We start from the raw sequence: 24,078 nt of genomic DNA on the forward strand, positions 1-24,078 counted from the left end.
AAGGGGCAGGATGGGCACCCAGGAACAGAACTCTGGCATTGTCTGGGGATGAGGCTTGAGTCTCAACTGCACACTTGAGACTTGCAAAGACTTTCGCATCTTTAATACATGTACACCACCTGATAAGCAACAGAACTGCACAGAACCTGATGACTGGATATGGAGGGTAAAGGAAAGAAGGCCTCTGCAGGTGGGATGGGCAAGCATGTGTGCCACTGCTGAATGGTGTTGTGTCATTGTTAGGGACATGGAGAACAATATGCTTGCAGCTTTGTATCTTCTAGATAGCCTGCTCAGACTCTCATGGGCCTGAAACTCTGACTGTGGAGAGAACGATGCTGCTGCTCTTCTGCATGCCAGGGACAGATCCTTTTCCTCTGGGCTTCTCTATACATCCTGTCTAGTTTATGATGGATTGCAGGCAGGCTTCATAGGAGACTCTGAAGGAATTAGATTGTTCATGGAGAATCCATGGGAGTGGACCTAACAAAGAAAAACCAGCAGCCCAGAAGCTTAATGAACGCATTTTTATTCCATGGAAGAGTGGTGTGTGTGTGTGCGCATGCATGTGTGTGTTGTTTGGTTGGTTTTACCAAGTAGGAGGAAACTAAAAAAGTTGGTAATATATGTTCTAAATAAAAGGATTCAAAATAGTCATTATCCTAGTGTATCCAGACTAGAAGCCTAGCCAACGTATGCCTTCATTTATATTTCTTCAGACTATTTATCCTCAACTGGTAGGGAGAAAAAGGAAGTGCAGAATTTGTTTCTATCTTTGTTTTTATCACTGAACTTTGAATCTTTGAATTTACAATATAGCACAATAGATACATAAAAATTGTAATTAGCATTCAGATCATAGTACTGGTACTGTACATAGTACCCTCCCCTCCATGGTCTTTTTAGCTATACAAATAAATATGTTTGTGCCACATGAGTCCCTTAGGGAGGTATATTTTTATGTTTACCCAGAGGTATATTTTTATATTTTCACAGCTCTTACATTTGCACAACTATAATTTATTTGTTGTGTCAAATCCTAAATTTCTACTTTAACATCTATCAAATCAACTACTAAAGTTTTTAGAGGTTGTATACCCTTGCTGTCCCCTTGTATTTGGTATGAAAATAAAATGTGGATAATCCACTTATATTGCTATATGGTGGAGAAAAAAACTGATTCCTACTGACTTTATTTTTTTTTCTCTTGTATTTAGGTGGCTTCCATTTATGTCCCAAGGTGTAATTCATTCAGAAATTGGTCTGTATCCTCAAGGTAAGTTTTAGTATTACTCTATGGAAGTGTTATAAATAAGTTGTAATTTCTTCCTCTGAAGAAATTTAGGCTGATCTTAGATGTTGAATATCAGGGTTAACCATTTTGTGGCTTCCCTTCTTATATTTTTAAGAGTACAGTTTGTATTTATATTGCATGATGAATATAGGTGTTAGTGAGGAAGTAAGGGACGGAAAGTTTTCTTGTATTGGCATGAAGGCTTGAATCCAAAATGCCTTTCATCTATTCTTTCAAATCTTTTCTTTAACATTGAAGGATAGATCCTTTATTAACTGCATTTTTGTTTTATTTTGGCAGAAATTCAAGTAAATCAGCAGCTGAAAATGCAACAAGAAACAAATGGTAAATATTCTTGTCTTCTGTCTTTAGTTCTGAAATAGAAATAGTCTTCACTAATTGCTTTACACACTCATTGTCATTTATACTTATTTTAAAACATGAATTACAGCACACTATTTTAATATTTTAGTAAACTCTGAACTTCACTCACTAATTTAAATAATAAATCACTTTATTTCTGCTTTCTTAGTACATATTTTTTTATTTCCAATGATGTTATTCTTTTCTCTGTTTACTTGAAAATTCACATTTTTGTCCTATTATTTTCTTGTTATCTATCTTAATTTCTGCTTTTTTAGTTAACATTTTACACCATGATTCTTTCTCCCAGATTACTTATAGGTTTGTACTCACCATTAGCTTTACATTTTTTGTTTCACCTGTGATTTCATATTTGTTCATGTTGACTTTTCCATCCTTGCAACCAGCGCAGATTAAATTACATATCTTAATAACACATAACCTTTTATCTGCCGTGAGAAGTGCTGTAGGTTGAACAACAATTTATAAGATGTCAGGAGAAATTTTGAAAATGTTTATTCATATTTTATTATATCCATGGAGACACAAATAATTTGTTTTAAATGGCATCTCAACGGAAAGTCAGTAATTATAAATTTTGTATCTAGTTATTTTTACAAATTATATTTGAATCCCATTCTCTTCTTAAAATCTTTATTTTGAATGAAAACTATATTTGTCCTTGCTCCTTTGTATGTCTTTTTCAGAAGGTTTGTATTTTCAATCTGTTCATCAGTCTTTGTGCCTTACCTGTTCTGCTTGCCTCGATTCCATGAGGCCTACACCTATAGATCTTTCTGTACATAATTCAAATCAGTCTGCAGAGTCCTTCCTGAATTTACAGATCTCTGCTTTTGTGTCATTGAAGCTATACTTGTCTGGATGTATGTTAAAATCTGCAATAGACACAATTTGTGCTATCAACCTAACAAAAAAAAAAAAAAAAAGGCAACAAGAGGGAGTAGCCTACGGGTATATTTTATTGGCTTATCTTCAGTGGAGGTGGGCTTGGACTTGTAATTTTGATCACAGCACTCCGAGTTGGTGAGACAAATATCTTTGTGCTGTCTAGAAGACCTGATCAGCTTTGTTATTGGCAAAACTTATCCACTGTCAAAACAGGTCTGTTTTACAGAAACATAAGATGTTGTCAATGTCCTCAGTCATGGTTGGGTAGCCAAAAGCATATGCACCAAATAGCTTCATGTCTGGGGCACTTCCTGAAATAAGGAACAGTGGGAAAGAGACTTGAAGCTTGGTATCCCATACCTATAGGGAATGTTGTGATTACTGAATGAGTGGCTGACCTGAGATTTTGTTCACATTTTTTTCCCATGAGTTTTTATAAATAACAAAGTTTCATTGTCTTTTTTTTTTTCCTTTTTTTTTTTTTTTTTCCCAAAACAGAATTATTTTCTGGGCAGTATAACTTTCTAGTGTATTATACTATTTCTAATCTATATAAAAAATATAATCCAGGAAATCATCCATGGCAAGGTACCATTTTCTGATATCCCTGGGCATATTCTTGGTGTCAGGTTGAAACTTTCCTGCATGTATTCTAAATGAAAGTCATCTCATTACACATTTTTTCATATTATTTTCTCCTCAATGTGTAATCCTCATCAGTAATTAAGAAGCAATTGGTCTTCTACCTCATCAGAAAAAAAAAACTAGCTTTTCATGCCAAAGAGAATGAGAATTACATGTTTGCAATATTTACCATTTCCAGTTTTTATTTGGAACCATGAAGGAATGCCATGAGAATTTCTGGCATCAGGGAGATAAGAAAATTTAGTATCCTTCTCCTATACTTACATTTTCCTTCAAGCACAAAGCCCTGTTTCCAGAAAAATTAAAAGTCTCAAAGTCAATGTAGAGGAGTGCAAGCTAATTTTTTTTTTTCTTATCATATTTTGGGGGGGATGTTTGGTTCCTTTTTTAACCTTGAGTGTTGTATTGCATTCAGACTGTTTTACTGATACTACACTTACCCTTTGGAGGCAGCACTGTAGCTAGCTACAATATATGGTCTCAAGAGTACTAACTGTTGTTTTGAAACTCTTTTGCTTAACAAAAGAGAGACTTGGAGAGAGCATAATAGAACAGAAAAGGCCATCAAAAACACTTGAGGTATGATAAATCAGACAGTGAACAAGTCCAAAATAAAATAAATTCATTTTGCCTCTTTTAAAAATAATGATTATGTTTGAATGAATTTTGAATTTTTCACTGTATTGGAGGAGTAGTGGTCATATTTTATCCTTTGTCTATACCATTCTTCATAAGCATGAACTTGTCCTCATTTTCCAGCCACATAGTCTGAAGTGACATATTTTAAAGAAATTAATAATATACTGCTGGAAAACAGTAGAGGCTGACTTTTTTGGTAAATGAGCTCTTGGAAGGGGCAAGGAGCCTTCTTCCTTATGATCTTTGCTTCTGCCCTCAGTGTATAGAAGCTGTTCACCTTTCTAATTGATGTTAAACCTTTCGTCGTCAGGTGCTATAGTTCTTTTGTCAAGAAAGTGGGTATATAGAGAAAGCTGTAGGGTTTTAAATTGTCTAAGGCACAGAAGGGAAGAGGCTGTTACAAGCTGGAGACTGACAAGTTTCAGTGGAAAATAGGGTGATTCACTTCCTTATGTGTGTCCAAAAATCTTCTGTCACTTTTTGGAATTAGGGTTCAACCAGACCTCAAGAATTTGGAAAACAGGACCTGAAACTTCCTTGCTCCAGTTCAGTCTTCATGGGACAAATTACTAATGGATAATGGGGTTGGCCCAAGATGTATACTTCTGTCAGATAACAGATTTAATTCATGCAGGCACTACCAGACATCCTTCTATTAATAAAACTGCAGTGTACACTGTGGCATTTATTTATAAGATGACTGTGGGCTGGTATTTCATTTGTTGTTTGCCTTGCACAGAATGAATTAAAGTCACTAAGTGGAAGTTGTTTCACACAAGCAAAAGCTGAAATCAAAAGAGAGGTGGAGAGCATCCAATCCCAGCTTTTCAGATGTAGAAATGCATTTTCCAATTATGTATAGTTGTTTTTCTTAAATTAGATTTATATTAAGCTACTTTCAAATACTTATATAACTTGCGTGCATTTTCTGGAGACAGAAGACATTTTAGTATCAGGGAAGCTTTAATATAAAAAGATTTTCTAAAAAGTCCTCTTCTAGTTTTAGATTTTTCTCCAAAATAATGTCTTTCATGCCAATCTCAAAGTCATGCCTCCATCTAAGCAAACAGAGCTCTTGCTGATGTATATAAAATGAAAAATTGTATGCAGTTGGGATGCTTTGATACTTTTTCTTGTTGCATTTCTTGTTTATACTTCTTGTCATAAACCAAATTCTGGAGGATGAGCTTTCTCTGTGACAGGGGTATTTCTAGAAATCTTGCCAGGCACAGTATTCATATTTCCAGCATTAAAGATTGATGAGGATTGCAATGTACTAAAGTTACACACCTTATCTAAGAGGAGTTTGAATGATGCAGTATTTAGCCAGCCTTCTATTGCTACTCCTAGCATCGTTACTTTTTAAGTGCACATTGGTTACAGTTCCTGGGTTAAATTATGCTTTTATTTATATCATCTAAGTAACTAGCTACATATCAGTAATGGTTATAAAAGCATTTTTATTTTATTTTTACTTTGCAGAAGGAGACTGGAAGATTACTGTAGTCACTGGGGATTTTGAAACAGCTGGCACAACAGCAACAGTATCCCTTTATGCTTATGGAGAAAAGAAAGCTTCTGGTCCTATTATTTTGGGATCTGGGAAACACCAGCTGTTTAATCCCAACAGTGAAGATACATTTAAGGTACAGTATGGTTTTTACATAAACACTGGAGAATTCAAAACATATGCAAAATAGCTTTTCTCAAAACTGGATAATAGTGATAACAAAAAGGATTCAAAGCAATATGTGTATGAAAGAATCATTTAACATTTCTGAGGGAGTGGTGGACTTTTATGATAGTAAGATTTGAATCAGCAAATGTATTCAGAACTGCATCAAGCAGACATGCCTCTCTCAGAATCTGCTTCATACTTGCATTTGCTTGATGTGCTGGTTTTAACTAGGCATTGTTCATTTGCAGACTGAAAGAAATTTCTTTGCTTGTTCATTGTGCTGAAATAATAAGCTATGGCTAGTATTACATACCCATTTTTGGAAGCATCTACTGTAAATTCTTTCATGGGCTTCTTCAGGGTTTCACTGACAGACACACTCCTGCAAACCTTGGATCAGGTAAGGAAAGGGAGCAAGGATAGAGACTAGAGTCAAATTGTACCTGGTTAGTTAACTCAGGTCATTTAGACTAGCAATGTCCTACTTCTCCAATGAAAAGAGAAGGGATTGTAATCCTGAAAGATGCGTCAGAAGCTTGACATTTCCCAGGGAGTTTCCAACTTCCTACAAGTTCCTCTAGTTCCTCAGGACTCTACCTGTTGTAATTGTTAACACTGTAATATATAATTTAGGTTGAAATAATTTATGCATAATAAACAGATGGAGAATCAGCAACAGATGTGACAGAAAGTTTCTCTGATCTTTTGTTTTGTTTGGTTTTTCAGTTTGAAGTGTAAATATGTAAGTTCTTGCAGAAGCAAGTCAAAGGTGGCCTTCCCTTTATTTTTATTTAAGTTGCTAATGACTTGGCTAAAGTTTCCAAATAATGCTGGGTTAAAATTATCTCATATCAAAACAGGAAAGTGTAATCAGTGTTCATCTCCCCCTCTGAGAAATATTTCTGTAAATATCCTTTTGGCAGCAATTCCACTTTTTGAGGTGGGAGGCTTTTCTTTTGAAATCTGTCTTTCCAGATATGACTTCTTGGAAGACTTCTTGTAAGTATTTAGTTTGATGAAGCACATGCCTAATGCACTTGAGAAACTATCTTTTTTTTTTTTTTTTAAACATATATAATTTGATATGGGGGGGAGGCGGAGTGGGGCAACCAAACACACAAGATATCTAATGCCAGAGAGAGGCATGCAGCTACTTTAACTCTGCTTCTGCTTCTGCTGTGTCTACAGTGCAGAGAGTTATTTCTCAGCATAGGAATTTCTGGCTGAGAGAAAAAACACAAGACAACACTGCTTATGGAGAAGCAAGTGTCTGCCTTCTTTTTCCCATTAAAAACTCCCATTTCTCTACTAACTGGTCCTAGTTCTTCTGTGCTTTCTGGTTGCCCCAAAACCTGTGTGTCTCCCTGAGGAGGCTACAGTGAAAGAAACTGAAACTAGTTTTCTACAGGCATGCCAGAAATCAGGGGCAGAACAAGAGGGACAGAAAAGCAGACAGGACAGGAAGACACCAGATGCAGAACTCAGCCTGACTGTAAACAGCATTTGGCTACACTGCGGCTTTAGCTTGGGGTCCCAACTAGGCCTAGTGCAGCCCTTTTAGTGGGCTCCTGTGCGGCAGCAAGGAGCTCTTACAGCTCCAGGTCACCACCTTCACAATGAGTGCCAGGAGGTGCATTGGCTGGCTTTGGAGGCCCACATCTCCTCCACTGGAGGGCCAGGTACAGGAGAACATGACCACAAAAAGCCATGCTGAGGAGCATGTCTCCTTCTGTTCCTCCAGGCTCTGGGTTGCCTCCTGTGGAGCTGCCTTGCAGAGGTGACCAGGGCCAGGCTACTGCCCCAGACCTGAGGTCTGGGAAGGAGCCAGGGGTGGCAAACCAAGGACCTTGATGGGTGCAGGTGAATGCTAGGGGCAGGCAGCCCAATTACCCGTCCATCCCCTGTGCTCCTCAGTGCCTCTTCTGGGCACACTGCCTCTCAGGAGAAGTCTGAGTAATGGTGGCCCCTTTCTGGGCTTGCTTACCTGGATGGGCTGGAGCTTATGCTGCAGAGAGCTGCCAGGGGCTGGCCCAAGTGTACCCTTCTGCATCCAGAGCCTGATGTCCCTGGCACCTCTGCAGCAGTCAAAATGCATTGCTGAGCAAAGGGCCAGGGCAGCCCCTGCCTCCTCATGGGGCTTTCTTTTGCTGAAAATGGGAACAAAATGAAAATCCCCAAGTGAAAATCATCTGGCAAGTGCTTTTGGATCTTTCCTGGTGTGCAGTGCAGTGCTGAACAGTGTGGCAGGACATGCAGGGAGACAGCATGTAGAGCCACAGTTCAAACTCCATGTTTTCTGAGCTGAAAGCAAGTATGCAAGGACAGCCTGTCCCCACCCTGTATTGCCCTGCTGATGCTCCAAGGGCTGGCAGCAGCAGAGGCCGCGTGTCCTCAGAGAAGCATTCAGCTGCCATGGCTGATAGGCTTTGCTTTCTCTTGCAGGGAACACCCTTACTTGCAGAGCCAAAAGTTCATGGACACTCACTGGACAAGTGAGCACAGCCACTTCCCACATAGGCGCTGTCCCTCTGCCACTGAGTGCAAGGGAGAGATGTTATTTGGGATTGAGGGAGGCTGAGGGCTCAGGTTTCTCCTGTGCAGTGATGAGGACTGACTTGCTCTGCAGGAAGTGCAGCAGCAGCTCCAGTTCAGCAGAAGTGCCTGCTTGCAAGAATAGGAAAGAAAGCCATTCCTGTTTTTCTTCAGGCACTCAGCTGACAGAGCTGAAACAGGAAAGACACCCACAAAATGGCAGCAGGTTGACTCCTTCACCAGCAGTTTAATGGAGAGAAGGCAGGTGACCCTGGCCCCACTTCGCTCCTCCTGTTGGCCTGTGCACAGGGAAGGTCCAGAGAAGGAGCTCTGTAAGACTCAAGCTGCTTTTTCTCTCTCCTGCTGGCCAGGGGACACCTAAAAATGGTCCCCAAAGCCCAGACTACAGCCCAGAAACCAAGCAGAGAGCAGCGCTCCCCGGAGAGCTCCTGCCTGTAATGTGCTCAGGCTGCTTCCCTGCACCTCTCCCTGATGGGAAGAGGGGAAAAAGAGGCTTTCTGTTCCTGCTCCCCAGAGAAACAAGCTCATGGGTTTTCTACCCGCAGCAGTGGGAACTGCAATAATTCAATGTAATGTAATAGAAAAAAAGGCCGATTGCTGTCCACATAAACAGTCAATATACTGTGTCATTTCAAAATCTCTTTGGTCACAGGTGTAATTGCAAAGAAACAACAGATAAATGTCCCACAAAAAAAGAGAAGAGACAAAACTGTACTGGAATAATCTTAATAAAAACAATATTAGTAGTTGCATACAAAGTACAGTTAACTGCATAGTAACTGGGTTTCCTAAAAGTAAATCATAAATATTCAGTAATGTAAAAAATCACGGAAAAAGAAAGTTATTAAACATTGAGTAAATCAAAGTGTACTCTTCTGTATACTCCTGAGATTTTGTTGCTCATCTAGAACCTGATTTTGATGTTGCTTGCATTACTGTATAAAGGCAGTATAACATCATTAAATTTGGTTACCTCTGATTACCGCTTCTGTAAATTAGCTTAAAAACTGTTTCACCTCCAGTATAATGGAGGTAGAATGTAACAGTGCCCTTAGAGACTTCGATCTGACTGCAGCATATGAAATTCACTGAAGATAATTTAGAGTTGTGTAACAGGAAGAGTTATTATTTTCAGCTGGAGTCTTTGGTTCTAGGTTTTCACAAGACAGTTGTGTGTAAACTGTCCTATATTTGCTCTTGTGGCTTTGATATTTTCCTACCAGATGGGAAAGTCAGGGAAGAACAATATGGGAAGGGGAAAGAAGAGGAGTTTAAATTTGATGGATTTCCCCTTCTGCTCTATAATTGTTCCAGTGTGTTCAAAGATCTACTTCTAGGCTATGGCTTTCTGATTCTGTTACTATTCAGGCATAATTTTTAGGGAATAATTTTTCTGTGGAGAGTCATTCCCCCTCCAACAGAGGGACATCAATCTACTGTAAGTTACAGCTTCTATCAGAATTCTGATATGTTTCCAGCATTTTCCTCTGGTGTCATAACAGTCTCTGAGTATTTCTCAGTATTTTGAAAATACTGATTTTGGCAGTACGTTGAGTTGCTCAAGACACTGAAATTTTAATTATATTGTAAATTACATTCTCCAGAGCTGTGTATTCTGCATCGTCATTCTTTGAAGCGTGGTGAATTATCTTTTATGAGTGTACACATTGCTTGATAAAGAAATGCTTTTCACATGTTTTATTTTAACGTTTGGTTATGCCAAATATTCCCTTCTGTGTCCCAAAGAGAAGTGAGCAGAAGCCTGTAAGCCTATTATCTTCCCTAAAAGCCAGCTACAATGTCTCAATTTTTATTACTTCTATACAGAATAATTCCCTACAAGTTTGCTCTTCTAGTAATGAAGTCAGTAAAAGCACCGGCTGGTTCAGTAATTCTCTTTTCAAAATACTGTATCCTAGCCTTACCGAGAGTGGCAGGAATTAGCTCCTCCTTAGCAAGGATTCTCCCATGCCTTGCCTTGTGACATTTGCTTCATTGTCAGTTTTGGAGTCTCTTTAGGGCAATATTGGTCCTACTGTCCTCAACACATTGTCAATTTTATCTTCAATTTTATCTTCAATTCAAATTTATATTATATATTAAGCTATATATTAAGAGTGCTGGATTTTTTTTCCTAAGAAATATTAAAAATCTTCAATATAGTGAAGATATTTTACAGTCAGTAGCTGTCTTTGTAAGGAGGATGGTTGTTCCATGTTTGCAAGTGTGGAACATGCATGATATTTCAGGAGAATTGGACATTGGAATCTATCACAGGTGTGAATTGTGCTCCATTAGTTTGTTTCTATAGCCCGTGAAGCTGGCCTCATAACCAGTTACACTGTTTAAGGTTTCTTCATTTGTATGGAGCACCCTTTAAACACAGACATAATTTATATAGTCTATTACAGCAAAATGTCAAAGAATAATTAAGTAGATGAAAAGCAAGGCTCCTACTAATATTTGGAGAGACATTTGATCATTAAGTTTAACAAATACAGTATTCCTGTGATGAAGTTGCTAGAGGTGCTAAAACCAGTTTTTTTCTTTCTAGTAATATGTACATTGTTTGTGAAGAATTGTGTTCATCCGGTGCACCTTATGCTGTATTGCACCACATGATGGCTTTATACTTAGAGATTATTTGTTGTTTTTCATTTAGGTTTCCTTCACTTTGCATAAAAGTATCAGTTGTTTTAAGTAATCTGTGCATTAATAATTAACATTACTTCCTTTAGAATCAGCCTTACAGATTATAAGAATCTGTCATGTTTCAGTTCATGTCTTTCATTTCTGTACCTTGGATTCATATTCATTGTTTCATCAGTCAAAACTGAGATGTCTAAAGTAAAATGCGAAGCAGTGCAGAGAAAACCAAATGTTATAAAATAGGTTGTAACAAATCCATTTTCATGCTTTTCCTCCCATTGTTAAAATAAAAGAGCTTGTAATGAGCTCAGTGAGAATTCTTCCTGAGTGGGAAGATTGTAAAAGTGACTGCGAGCACTAATGTAGCTATCTGCTCTCTTAACCATGGGACTGCCGATGCCTAAAAGCTAGACATAGCTTGTGTCCTGCTATTTTCCAGCTGTCCCTGTTAGCCATAATGGCCACTTAGGTCCAGAGACTGTTGAATAAAACTTAGAGCAACGCAGGCTTTAGTCAGATATGCTTAAGGCAGCATAAAACAGACATATTGCTAGCTTTAACTCCACTTGAAACTGTCCATCTTTCTACTAAATCTGTATGATAACAACATGAACCTCATTCCTTACTGAGATAAAAGGGAGAAGTATGTAAAACTATCTCCAGCAGCTACAGGCTGTGCATAAAGCAAAATTTATCTGGTTCCAAGAAAGCAACATGGAAGGATTGTAAGGAGCTCACAGACAACCTTGGAGAAAAACGCAATTCAACTCATCTTCAAGAAATGAGGGTGACTGAACATGGTATTGCTTCTTCAGTAATTTTGCAGTGTGGGGTCCTATAGTATGAGCATATATATTTATTTTTAGGTAGTTTCTTTAGAAGACTTTATGTACTGTTACTCAGTTTCAGGTTCAATCTTTCAGCCATAAATCTATAATTCCCCACCACCACCTTATGTCAATGCAGCTCCAAGGTGAAAACATATTGAAAAAACCCTGTTGGTATCTCATGTGAGTCCTCTCTCTCAGTTTACGCTGTCAGTTTAGTCTCCCCGGTCAGCTTCAGGCAGTTGTATCTGAGATTTTGTGACTTTAGTGTCCTTTGCTAAGGGTCTCCCTGTTAAGATCTCCCCTATTTTCCTGTGTCAAGGGCTCAAATTCAAACATCCATACTCCTGTCTTGCCTTCCCTTCAGCCATTTTCTAGTTTATTTGTAACCATATGCCTCCCATCATCTCAGTATCTGAGCACGTTTCAGAAGTGAGAAGTATGACTAATGGTTATAGCATATTCTCTCATTCTTACCTCTTAAAAATCTTTTTTTTTTTTTTTTTTTTTTTTTTTTTTTTTTTAATGGGCTTGGTGTGACTTTATAAAGATAATATACACTTTTAAAAGTACAGGGCTTGTGCTAAATATAGTGAGATCAATGCACCTTGCACTGAAACAGATGATAATGTTTGTGATGGTTCTACTTAACATGGCCAGCTCTTTGACAGTCTGTCTTCTGTGAAAATGATTTACACTGTGCACTGTAGGGATTTCTTAGTACCACGGAGGTTGAATCTGGTTCTCAGCTCAGATATAATGATGTCAATAAGGTGACTTCATTGCACTGAGGTCTGCAGAACTGCAGAATAGTTGAGGTTAGCAAGTCCTACCTCCCTGCTCGAAGCAGAGCCAGCTAGACCAGGTTTCTCAGGACATTGTCTGCTCACATTTTTAATATCTCCCAGGCCGGAGATATCTCTACAACCTCTCTGAACCTCTCTGTTCAATCAGTTCCAATATTTGACCACTCTCATCCTTTTTTTTTTTTTTTTCCATACGTTTAATTGGATTTACATTTCAATATAAATATTTCTACTAGTGCCAATTGCCTCTCATCTTGTCATGGGGTACCACAGAAAAAAGCTTGACTCTGTCTTCTTTACCTCCTCCCTTCAGGTATTTATGCACAAAGATAACATACAAGAAAAACAGAAGAACATACAAGAGAAGTTCTTCTCTTCTCCAGGCTGACGAGTCACAGCTCTCAGCCTTTTCTGAAGCAGAGGTGCTTCAGTCCCTTTGTCATCTTCATGCTCTTTCACTGGACTCTTTCAGTATGTCCATGCCTCTTGTACTGGGAGGCCCAGAACTGGATGCAGCACTCCAGATTTGTCTCATCAAGGCTGAGTAGAGGACAAGGATCTCTTCCCTTGACCTGCTAGCTGTGCTCTTCCTTTTTCAGCACATAAGGTTATTGGCCTTCCTTACATCAGGATAAAAAAATATCCTTTACTCCCTAGGAAGGCAAAGCAGAAAGCCTGATGTGCTCCCAGTAGCCTACACTGTTGAGAGAAGGCACTATTGGATGTCGTATTTTTTTTTCAGGGCTGATGACTTCATGCCTGAGTGATAAATATTGCTGTAAATCCACCAGGAGATGACAGACATATTTTGCAGAGGTCAGTTCATAGTCTGCCAGGTTATTACAGAATCAATGGTCAAAAAGAAAGTAAATCAGAGATCCAGTCTTACTGCAAGGTTTTGGATAGAGGTGACTGGTCTGTATGTACCTTCTCTTAAATGAATCTCCATGAATCTTCAGACTGTTCAAAGCACTGTTATATGCTCACCAGCATAATCTTTCTTATAATCCATCAATTCTTCATTCATAAGGTGCTCTCATCCAATCACAGCATCATCCTGTTAGCATCATGTGTGTGCATGTGGAGAAGGTTAAGTAGAGTTCAATTTATCTTACATGGCCAAACCTTTGTTGAGCTTTGTTACAGGCAATGCTAGGCTGTATTTCAGTTCACATCCTCTGATAGGCAGTGTTTTAATTCCCCACCTATTTTCAAAAGTTTCACACCCAGTAAAATACTCCTGGTCTAACTTCAAAAACTGCCAACCACTCAAAAAAATCTCAGTTATGGAAGTAGCTACATTCTCCTAATACAGAAGTTTCGTGTTTATTTTTAAGGCCTGACACCCTGATACTGTAAATACTTGGAGCTGGCATAACTATCCACAATGAGAATGAAAAGAGTTCCTCCATATCTTCAATGTTATTCTTAAAGCATTTTCCCATGTTGTACTTCAGGGTGGAAAAACCAAGCTGTTGGTACTGCTAGTTGAGCAAGTAATGGTAATGTGACATTTTCTTTCTCTAATTAACCTGGAAATGGATAATTGGCATACATTTTAGTGAATACTAGCACATTGTTAGCCTATATTGGAAGGTCAAGGGAATGAATATGATATGGAACTAGCTATAGGATGAAAAGAGGTTGAGTGGACTGTAAAAAAAAAAAAAAAAAGTGTTTAATTCTCACTGTGCAATGAGCAGTGCTTATTTACCCAGTTTATTTGTATAACCAAAGCAAGTATGAAGTGGAAAAAAATAATGTAATGCTGATCTTTGTGTGGCTTGTAAACCTACTTCTTACATGTCTATATCCACCTTTTTCATTAGACTGTTAAGATGTGAACATCTGTGGCATATTCTAATTCTTGAGGTAATGCATAATTGTACCAAGTTCATTGACTACAATTCTTGAATAGGCTGAGTTCAGACATCTGGAAAATTCAAGCTCTGTGGGTGGACCATGGGTGCTTTGCTGGTACATCAGTTATGATATTTTTGGCAACATGTGCCAGCTGCATGTTCACAAAGCAAAAATGTCTTTTACATCCAAGGATTTCTCCGTTATATACAGATGCTGAAAAATTTAAACTAATGAAGTCAATGATTTCTCATCCTTTTGGGAATCTGCTGCACATGACGTCTCTGAAATTCTGTTAATGAGATTGCTTTACATGAAATTAAATATCTGTCCATCAAATACAGCCTCTAGCAGTTGTTTTAGTCATTGGGATTTTGGTGGAACCAGTCCTGAAGTGTTGACTTATACAAATGATTTTCATGCTAGCCTGCGCTTATTTCAAAGAGATTGCAGAATAGTGTCTATACAACTGGAATATTTTGCTCCTTCCACTATATAGAGAAATAAAGTCATTACGTATATTTTTTCCATCCATTTACTGAAGTATCTTTCCACTGAACAGTCTCTTGTTAAGCTCTTCACTTTTCACTTAGTTAAACATCTCAAGTACATGAAAATAGGTCATACTGACTTCATTCAAAGTATCTGTATGCTAGGGACTGAAAAGAGTATTTGCATAGCTCATTTAGAAACAGAATTAAAATCTAGTCCTTGCATTCTCCTTAGGATTAACTTCTTCCTAATAAATACAGATTTTATCTTAGGGAAAATTGTAAAATATGAGCTTTGTTAGGCTTCAATTTCAAAAAGTAAGGCCAAGTTTTCTAAGGCACAGTTTAATGAAAATGTTCTCATTGCCTTTGTGGAGAAAAGAGTTTACTCCTATGTTTTTACAAAAAAATAAGTAGCAGTGATGAGCAAAGCATACAGTTGTATCAATCAGCAGGCAAAAAATGCTAGTACAAAAAGAAAAATAGTACAAAGAGAATAGAATTACTGGGATTATTGTACTCACAAAGATATTATGGTTATTAAGTGCTGGCAATCTCTTTCACATAAGCATAAGGGTTTGCATGAGGCCAAAATGTCCATTCTCTTCAGAGCGCATCACAGAAATTGTCATAACTCAGTTGACACATCAGAAGGGGTTTCACAGTCAATCAACAAGTGAGCTGTAAGTGGTGACTCAGATAGTATGTAAAACTATGCTGGGAAGAGTCAGAGGTTAGCGTTTGTGAGAAGACCTTCTAATAGGCAACCCCTATATATATGATGCATATATGCTGTTTTGTCAGCATATATGATGTTTGTGATATCTAGGTTCTTTTGCCTAAAGGGGATACCTGTGTTTACAGGCTGTTGTTAACTCTGTGGTACTTTGGGTCTTTTTATGATCTATGCATGGCTGACCTAAGCTAAATCTGAAAGGCAGTTTCATACCCCAAAACTTTACAAGTTTAAATTTCCATCCACGTCCAAACTCTACTGTATCAAGCTGGATATTTTACAGGAAGATAGAAAGTTTGGAAACTAATTTTTAATATGCTGAATAAACTAAAGTTTGAACTGTCACAATGCTTTGACCATGTTGTCTGAGGATTGAATATCTGATGATTTTGTCAATTCTATTTTTGTATAGACCAGAAAAGATTAAAATCAAGCTGCCACTTTTGCTGCCACACCTCTGTTCAGTGGCCACCAGCATTAGTGTGCCTGGAGAAGCAGTACTATCAGTCTGAGGGACTATTGTGCTAACTCAGATATACTATTCCTAGGACTCTAGCAAGTTTGCTCAAGCCATTGTAGACCTATCCTAAAATACATCATGTCTCTCTTTCCTTGCCATTTATGAAGTTTTGAGTGCCTACAGCATCTGTTTACAGTGGTGGAATACATTTATTATGTTGACTGTGTTTTTCAGCAGATATACAACATATTCACTTGAGCAACTTGTTCTTATTCTTCCCTTATTCTGTGCACAACTTCTGCTAGCATCAGCAGAAGTTGCATTCCCATATAAAAGAGAGACTAGGTAACTGTAAATGACATCACGTTATCCATGAGAGAAAATACTGACTTTATGTAGTTAGCTGGGAGATTTACAACTGATGATTTTTGACTGAGTTATGGGAAAATAGCAACCAACAGAGAATGAGCAGAAGTTTTGGAAAAAATACAGAATTTTGGACTTGTGTCTTCTGAGAATCAAAACACTTGTGAATAGAGCTTTGCAGTGTCCCTGTGAGAGAGGTGTAAGTGTTACCCTTGTTGTAAATTTAAGAAAGTAAAGCAAAGAGGGCAAGTGAATAATGTAATGTTTCTCAGGAAGCCTAAAGCAGATCTGGGAATAAAATATAGTTGTCTGAATTGTAAACTGGTGCTTTAGTTCTGGGACTCTTCTGCATGGGTCTCTACATGGACATTTACTGCATTTCTGTTAGAAAGGCTATATAAAATTCAGTTACTTTTGCAGCCATGAAACTATAGTAGAGAAAAGCTAGAATAAGTATGTCGTCTTGTGTTCAAGACATGCAGATGTTCAAGATGAAGACTGGCTGGGAGAGTTGGGTTTGTTTAGCCTGGAGAAGAGAAGGTTTCAGGGAAACCTTATAGTAGCCTTCCAGTACCTAAAGGAGTACAGGAAAGCAGGAGAGGGACTTTTGTCAGGAATTGCAGGGGATTTCAGGGGACAAATTCCATGTCAGGAATTTGTCAGGAATAGGACATGTGGGAATGGTTTTAAACTAAAAGAGGAGAGATTTAGATTAGATATTAGGAAAAAAGTCTTCGCTATGTGAGTGGTGAGGCACTGGCACAGGTTGCCCAGAGAAGCTGTGGATGCCCCACCCCTGAAAGTGTTCAAGGCCAAGTGGGATGGGGCTTTGGGCAACCTGGTCTGGTGGGAGGTGTTGGAGGTGTTGGTTGTTAGAACTAGGTGATCTTTAAGGTCCCTTCCAACCCAAACCAGTCTATGATTCTGTGATTTAGTCAATAATTGAAATGAAGGAACAACCTCAAGATACAGTGCCTACAGTTGGCAAAATAAGATCATTAGCTCAACCATGTTATATGAGTATTTTCCTCTGCATTTTACTGCAAGAGCAAAATTCGGCATTCATTTGACAGAATTCCAGTTGGCAAAATGTAATGTGTTAAGTAAGTCAATGCCACTGAGAGACCAATGTGATATCTGTTCTGACAGAAAGATAAATTGTTCGTACCCCAAAACTACAACAGACGCTGCATCTAAGACTGTAATTGTATTATGTTTTCCAGAACATCATATGCAACTGATTTGATCTCTGCTGTTGACATCCTTGCCTTAATTTCCACACAAGAATAAACATGATATTTTTTGGCACAACAGTTTTTTGGCCCTTAAACAATTAGTCAGGAACATGAATATTATTAAACAAATTTTTAGATTGTCGGTGTTCTGTATTTTTAATTATTTTTAAGAGACCTCTCAGTCCCAGAAGTATGTCATTATCTATAATGGCTTTACGTTCCTGCAAAATTTCCCATTCTAAAAATCTCATAATTTGGAAATTTACTAGTAGTCAAAAGCACACATACATTTGGCTTGACACTTTGGACAAAGTCACAATTAGCACATGGTCATAACTTCCTTAGTGTTGCTATATTGAGTCCTCTTTTAGAGGCTGAATGTTAAGGAGGGATAGGAAGCAAAGGAAAGACACAAATACAGAAATTTAGAGATGCTAAACAGGATGTTAGCGAATCTAATCAAACTGCAAATACGAGTGTCTTCTCGAGAAACGTAACCGTCTGGACAGTGCTTTTTGTTCTGTATGGATTTTTCTGGAAACTCCACTTGATCAAGTTTGGTGGGTTACTTATCCAGTGCTCCTTATACAGGAAGTCCTTCGATTTCAATTTTTTTTTTCTTTTTTTTTTCTTTTTTTTTTCCTCATTCAGTTAACATATTTCTGCTTTTTTTTTGAAGCTTTTCTTTCCAATTGTACCAGTGGTCTGCTAAAAATCATCAGCAATGTTAAAACTCTTTGCAAATTCACCTGGAAATTTATCTCCCACCTTAGATTTCCTTCTGGGGAAAACAAAAGAAAACAAGCAAACAAACAAAGAAGCATATAACATGATATGCTAAATAAATCAAGGAGCCCAGTTGTATGATATCCATTATATATATGGGGGATTTTTTTACCAATAACCTCTCAGTTTATTCAAATGACTTATTCAATAATTCAGAAGAGAAAAGAGGCTTTTCAACAAAGTTTCCTGATCCTGACTCAGTGTCCTGGTAATGAAAACTGTATGCAAAGATGCCTCTGACACTCTTCCTTCAAGAAGGGCAAATTTAATAATGGGCATGAGGTTGCAAGGTTTCAGTGTTTCTTCGTTTGTTTGTGTGTTTTTACCAAATTGCCCTTTAAAACTTCTGCACCACTAATAGCAGCCAGTGCCTCAATCTCGAGGGGATACCTCCTTTGTTTTTGGTCAGTGTTAAACTCCATTTTGTTGGAAGTTAAGGGGGAGGGTTCTAATATACTGTTGTATTTGTTTGCAAGGCAACTTTAGCAGTCACTTGCCCACTACAAAGTTCTCTGCTTTGTGGCTGTGTGAGAGGGTTATTATGGCAACTTAGCCATAATGTAGCCTACATCTTGGCTACAGTTGTGACTAGTTCCAGAGAGTTTTTATCTGCTGTTGTAATCTTGCTGTGAGTATTAGCAGCATATTTTTAATGTGCGTGATTTTATTACTATAGTTATATGTTCAGTTAGCACCTCTTACTTTAACATACTGTTTTAATATAGAAAAACCTGCTACTTGGCAGGCTACTCTATTCAGACTTCATATCATTAGCATGTGTCATGATACCATCTTCTGAGCCCACATTGCACCAGGCTTGTCACAGGGATGCGAGGAAATGGTGATCAAATAAGGCTGCAAGATTCTCTTTAGGTCCTCATGACTGAGAAATATCAGAGTTACACTAGCCTGTGAAATTGCCTAGGAAAATGTTTCAACAAAAGAGTAAAAGGAGTATGTGTCTATTTTGCCTGTGTTCCCAATCTCCACAGAGCTGTACCATGAAGAACATTAGTGTGCAGTGTTTCTCTGCAAAAAACATTGAAGGGAAAACTCTTGTTCTGGGTCAGACATGAATATTACCTTCCATAACAGTCCCAATGGAGACCCAAATCCTAGTTCATCAATTTTAGTCATTTTGACAGCTGGGGTTCCTGTTTGTTATCTGCTTGTTTATTTATTTTTTTTTCTATTTTATTTATTTATTTTTTTATTGCTAAACAGTAGCAAATTGGTATAATGGTAAAAGAAACAACTATTTTTTCCCCCTCTGTGATTTCTTTCCCTGTACCATCAGCTTTCAAACACATCACTGAAAATGAAAGTGGTTAACCCTGCTTTTGTGCTTAGGTTCCTGCCATCAGCATTGTTCAAAAAAGTTCTGCAGTCCAAAACAAAGTGGCTCTTATTTCAGGGCTGCAGTATTCAATGGGACATAGTCATGTTTTATTGTTTAAATTTGTTGCAGTGTGGCATCAGCATTTATATAAACGGTTAACCCTGACACCAATGCACGTAAAAATAGAAGACAGAGAAAAGTGGGCCACATCAGTCTGATAAGTGGTAGGAATAGTTAATGGAGCTCTGCTGATGGTAACTCTATGGACTGCAAAATATATTAGTGCGTGCAGCAATGACTGAAGGTACTTCTGTTCGTTAAAGTATTTGTCTAGAAATAGAGGTTTACGTTACCACACTACTAACTGGATGCTGTCAAGAGATCTAAAAAGCAACTGAATTGTTTGAGCCCTTTAGTCACTTTAAATAATACAGTACTTGAGTCAATTAAATTACTCTTGCAAACTACTTCATATGCTTTTACTTGATTGCTCTGGGATTCATATTAAGGCTTCATTTTCTGAAGAACAGAACTCTGGGTTATATGTTAGCTGCACACTTAGCTTGCATGCCTAGTGCAAGAAGGATTGTTAAAAGATAACATTTTATATTATTTTTTAATTTTATTTATTTATTTATTTATTTTTGTAATTACAGATTAATCTCGGGGATCTTGGGCAGCTATATAAAATCCGCATTGGCCATGATAACACTGGAAATGATCCCAGTTGGTACCTGGAGGAAGTCAGACTTGAAAGACTAGTCCCTCTTTCTCAAGAAGTGATTTGTCTACCCATAGAGTGCTGGCTTGCAGAAGACAAGGGTGAAGGTGATACATGGAGAGAAGTGGCAATAAGAAACCCCACAAAGGAACTTTTGCCATGTATGTACTCAGTATTTTAGATCATATGCTCACTAGCCTTATCCTTTGAGTATATGACAACTTCCCTTCCTTTCCTTTCTTTCTCCAGGGCAGACTGCCCGAAAGTCAGTGTAATCATGAAATGATCATTTCCATTACAAGACACTTCCTAGTTCCAAACAAGTGGGAATTGGTCATTTTACCCCACTCCCTTCCTCCCTACAATCAGAATAATAGCTGTGGCCAGGGTATCTTACCCCTCTAAAATTCATAGAATCTCAGATTACCCCTAAATCACTGGCAAATTCTTCTCTTTAGAACAACTAGCCTATACATGTAAAGCAGGAAATCAACGCATATCAAGGTATGCAATGTCATCTGACATCAAGTTCCTTATAGCAAGTTTGATGTCATACTTTCTTTTGCTGCATAAGATATCCTTCACCAGAAATCTGTGATCCAAACCATCACAAGCATGTTTTCCAAATGAGACTCAAGTCACAGCCATTAACATAGAAATTGTTAGCTACAGGGTGGCACTTTTGTGGCCTCAAAGTTTATCCGCAGCTTTGATGCACTCTGTTCTCTTCAAGTGAAGCAGAAAATAGCCCATCATATCAAGTTATTATTTAAACAGTCCTGAGCTTACATACAGGAAGAGAGAGCCAATATAATCGTATAGCACTTTTTTTTTTTTTTTATAGAATTCTCTTGACATTAACAGAATTACAATGATACAGCTGTTAGACAATACTGTCCAACATTGATAGGTCTTGTAGATGTAGCTGCTATCATTCTGGCAAACTGTATTCAAAATAAAGTAGTGACTATTGCACGGAATCAGTGGTTCAAGATAAAAATGGCTCATCATGCACTTAGTGAGATCAAACCATTTCAGAAGGAAATATCAAGTGGGAAAAATCTTAAGAGAATGTAATTCTCTACAAAAGCTATAAAGACTGGTGATATGTGAATGTTTTCTGTGGGTTTCAAGGCCAAAGAGGACTACCGATCTCCTCTGTTAAAGAAGCCAGAAGATACTGAGAAACATATCAGCTCACCTCTGCTCTCTCTATTTTTTTTTTTTTCAATTGTTCTACAGAGTATTTAGTGAATTTAATATAAGATTTCAAAAACAGGGACTGATCAGGATGAACCAGACCCCATGGTTCATATACCACAGTGTAAGAAGCACAGCTGCTTCTTACAGTTAAATAAACGTCATATTTTGTTACAGTAGAAAAATACTGGAGAAGACAGTTAAGTTATATAAGCAATTCAACATGAAGAACTTAAATTTGCATTTTGTGTTCTGAAATACGCATTGATAAAAAAGTACTAATATTGCAGTAGGTGCACTTCAGTTTGGTGGTTGTAGGTGATGAAGCAAGGTGACATGCACTGAAAAATCAGGTCAGTGCTGACAAAGGCTAGGAATATTTTTAAAACAGCAAGTTCATTCATACTTTTAAATCATACTATTACTGAATCTTTCATTGCTTTTGCATGAGCATTATCTTTATTAAAACATATGTCTCAAGATTTTAAGTAAAGATGCATTAGAAAGGATTTGAAAATTTCCTGAAATTGTAAGTTTTACAAATTACTTATTGATTTTAGGCACATTTAAATTGAATATCAATATAAACTCAGCAAGGCCTCCCAAGGATTTCCTATTTAGCTTCTCAAGAACAAGCAAATGAAACACTATCCATCTGCATTTCCCATTTAAAAGCTAATTGCTTACAAGTACTGGATAAACCACATCAAGTCATTTTCTCCAGCAGAATAAATGATGTACTACTTATTACTTAATGATAATCTGATATGATTTAGTAATTTGTCTCCCATACTTTCAGTGCAATCTGGTATCTTCTAGTGGTAATATACTTACTTAACTGTGACAATGATGTGATAAAAACTTTAACAAAATGAACAAATACAAATTAGGCTCAGAAGACACACTTTTTAAATTGCTGTTCTTTAACACTCTATTACCCAGCTTCTTCTGTGGAAGAAAGGGTAGTTTTTCTCTTATCCCTTTTTTCTTTTTTTGCTTTCTCCAACCAAACTCTACTACATACCTAACAAGGACCCAAAACTGTGGAGTTGATTTTTTGATTCCTTGTCTTTATTTTTTTTTTCTTTCTAATTTATTTTCTTTATTCCCTAAGCTATTTACAGATTCTGACAGCCTTTCCTTAATTTCCTCTCTGAAATCCTTTCTTTTCCATCCAAATTTCTCACATTGGTAACCTTCCTTATTTTTTCTGACTGTCCATGTCACTTTTTCTAGCAGTTCCAGATATTATTTTTGGTTTACCATATTAAATGTATTTTTTATTTGTTGCTGTTGTTCATTTAGTTTATATTATGTTATACATAATCAACAACAAATTGTTAAACTGTTTTCCAAGTGATGGGTGTTGGAAATTGTTGATCATGTCCTGAACTAGGTAAATTACTTAAGTGTTACCCAATGAAAATAAGCTAAAAGCTTTATTTTGAATGCTTTTGACTTAGCTTTATAGCATCATGACAACACAGAAGCCAGATTGACCAGATCTGGCAGGCCAAGAGAGCTGAGACCAACACAGCTTCATGTTCAACCAGCAGAGAGGCTGGACATGTATTCCCACTAGGTACACATGCACAGAACATATGCATACACCACACATATACATTCATACATGATCAGCCACACAGACAACACATTCATGCAGAGCACTTGTACTAACAGACCACACCAGCAGCCTCATCCTGCTCCCCTCTCTGGCTGACCAAGTTTGCTACTGAGAATGTCTATATACATGTGTATGTCTATATACATGTATATAGTCTCTCTCTCTCTATATATGCATATGTACAGCATGGGTGCTTCCAGCAGCTGGGCTTATGTACAAGACTGTCCAGCAGATGCCCCTGGATCCCAGTCTCCATTTGCTGGTACATGGCCATATGAGCCCTTGAGGCTGTACTGAAGAGTTAGAAAGGAAGATAACAGGAAGGTGAGACAGACAGTGCTGATCAGGTACAGAATGCAGCCCGACAACCATACTAATTAGCAAACAGTTGTCACCAGCCCTCTTGATTCCCTGATCCCTCTGTTTTCGCATACTTCTTCTTCCCCAAATCACCTAAATCCATCCTTTTCCCTGCCATCATCTCCTCCCTTAAACATTGCATAATAAATCCTGTGCTACCCTGAAATGCTCTTCCTTTGCATTCCACATTGTGCCCCACATCCAGCAGTCTGAAAGATGCTCTGGCATGCTCTGCACTTGTCATGATGGGTTTCTCCGGGGCTGAGGCTTTCCTGGGACAGCCTTGGGAGAGCACTGGACTATTTGTCTGGGACCTTATTTTGGATTCTGACCCACCCTGGTGCCCCTGTGCTTATGAAGACGGGCTGATAGCTTCTGTGATAGGTCTAGGAGAAGCCAGAATAGGGTGTTATATGGACTTTGCCCACCACTGTGTTCCTTTGTGGGTGTGAAGACAACCTGTATCACCCAGCCTAACATGGAGAACTGATTGACTTTGGGTAGCTGAAATTTTGATCTAAGGTGCTGTAAGATATG

The 24,078-nt window shown here is 38.0% G+C and overlaps 1 protein-coding gene across 1 annotated transcript in view; it reads left to right on the forward strand.

Annotated features, from left to right (window-relative positions):
* RP1 (RP1 axonemal microtubule associated) overlaps window positions 1-24,078 on the forward strand; it is a gene marked incomplete at both ends in the record, with an annotated part of 183,739 nt that overhangs the window by 55,407 nt on the left and 104,254 nt on the right. The window contains 4 exons of the mRNA XM_084281671.1: window positions 1,218-1,276; window positions 1,595-1,639; window positions 5,333-5,496; window positions 20,293-20,518. Of these exons, the coding sequence (XP_084137797.1) occupies window positions 1,218-1,276; window positions 1,595-1,639; window positions 5,333-5,496; window positions 20,293-20,518 (494 nt within the window). The remainder of the gene's footprint in view (window positions 1-1,217; window positions 1,277-1,594; window positions 1,640-5,332; window positions 5,497-20,292; window positions 20,519-24,078) is intronic.

Source organism: Netta rufina (assembly GCF_964035555.1).
Source record: "Netta rufina genome assembly, chromosome: 2".
Taxonomy (NCBI): Eukaryota; Metazoa; Chordata; class Aves; order Anseriformes; family Anatidae; genus Netta; species Netta rufina.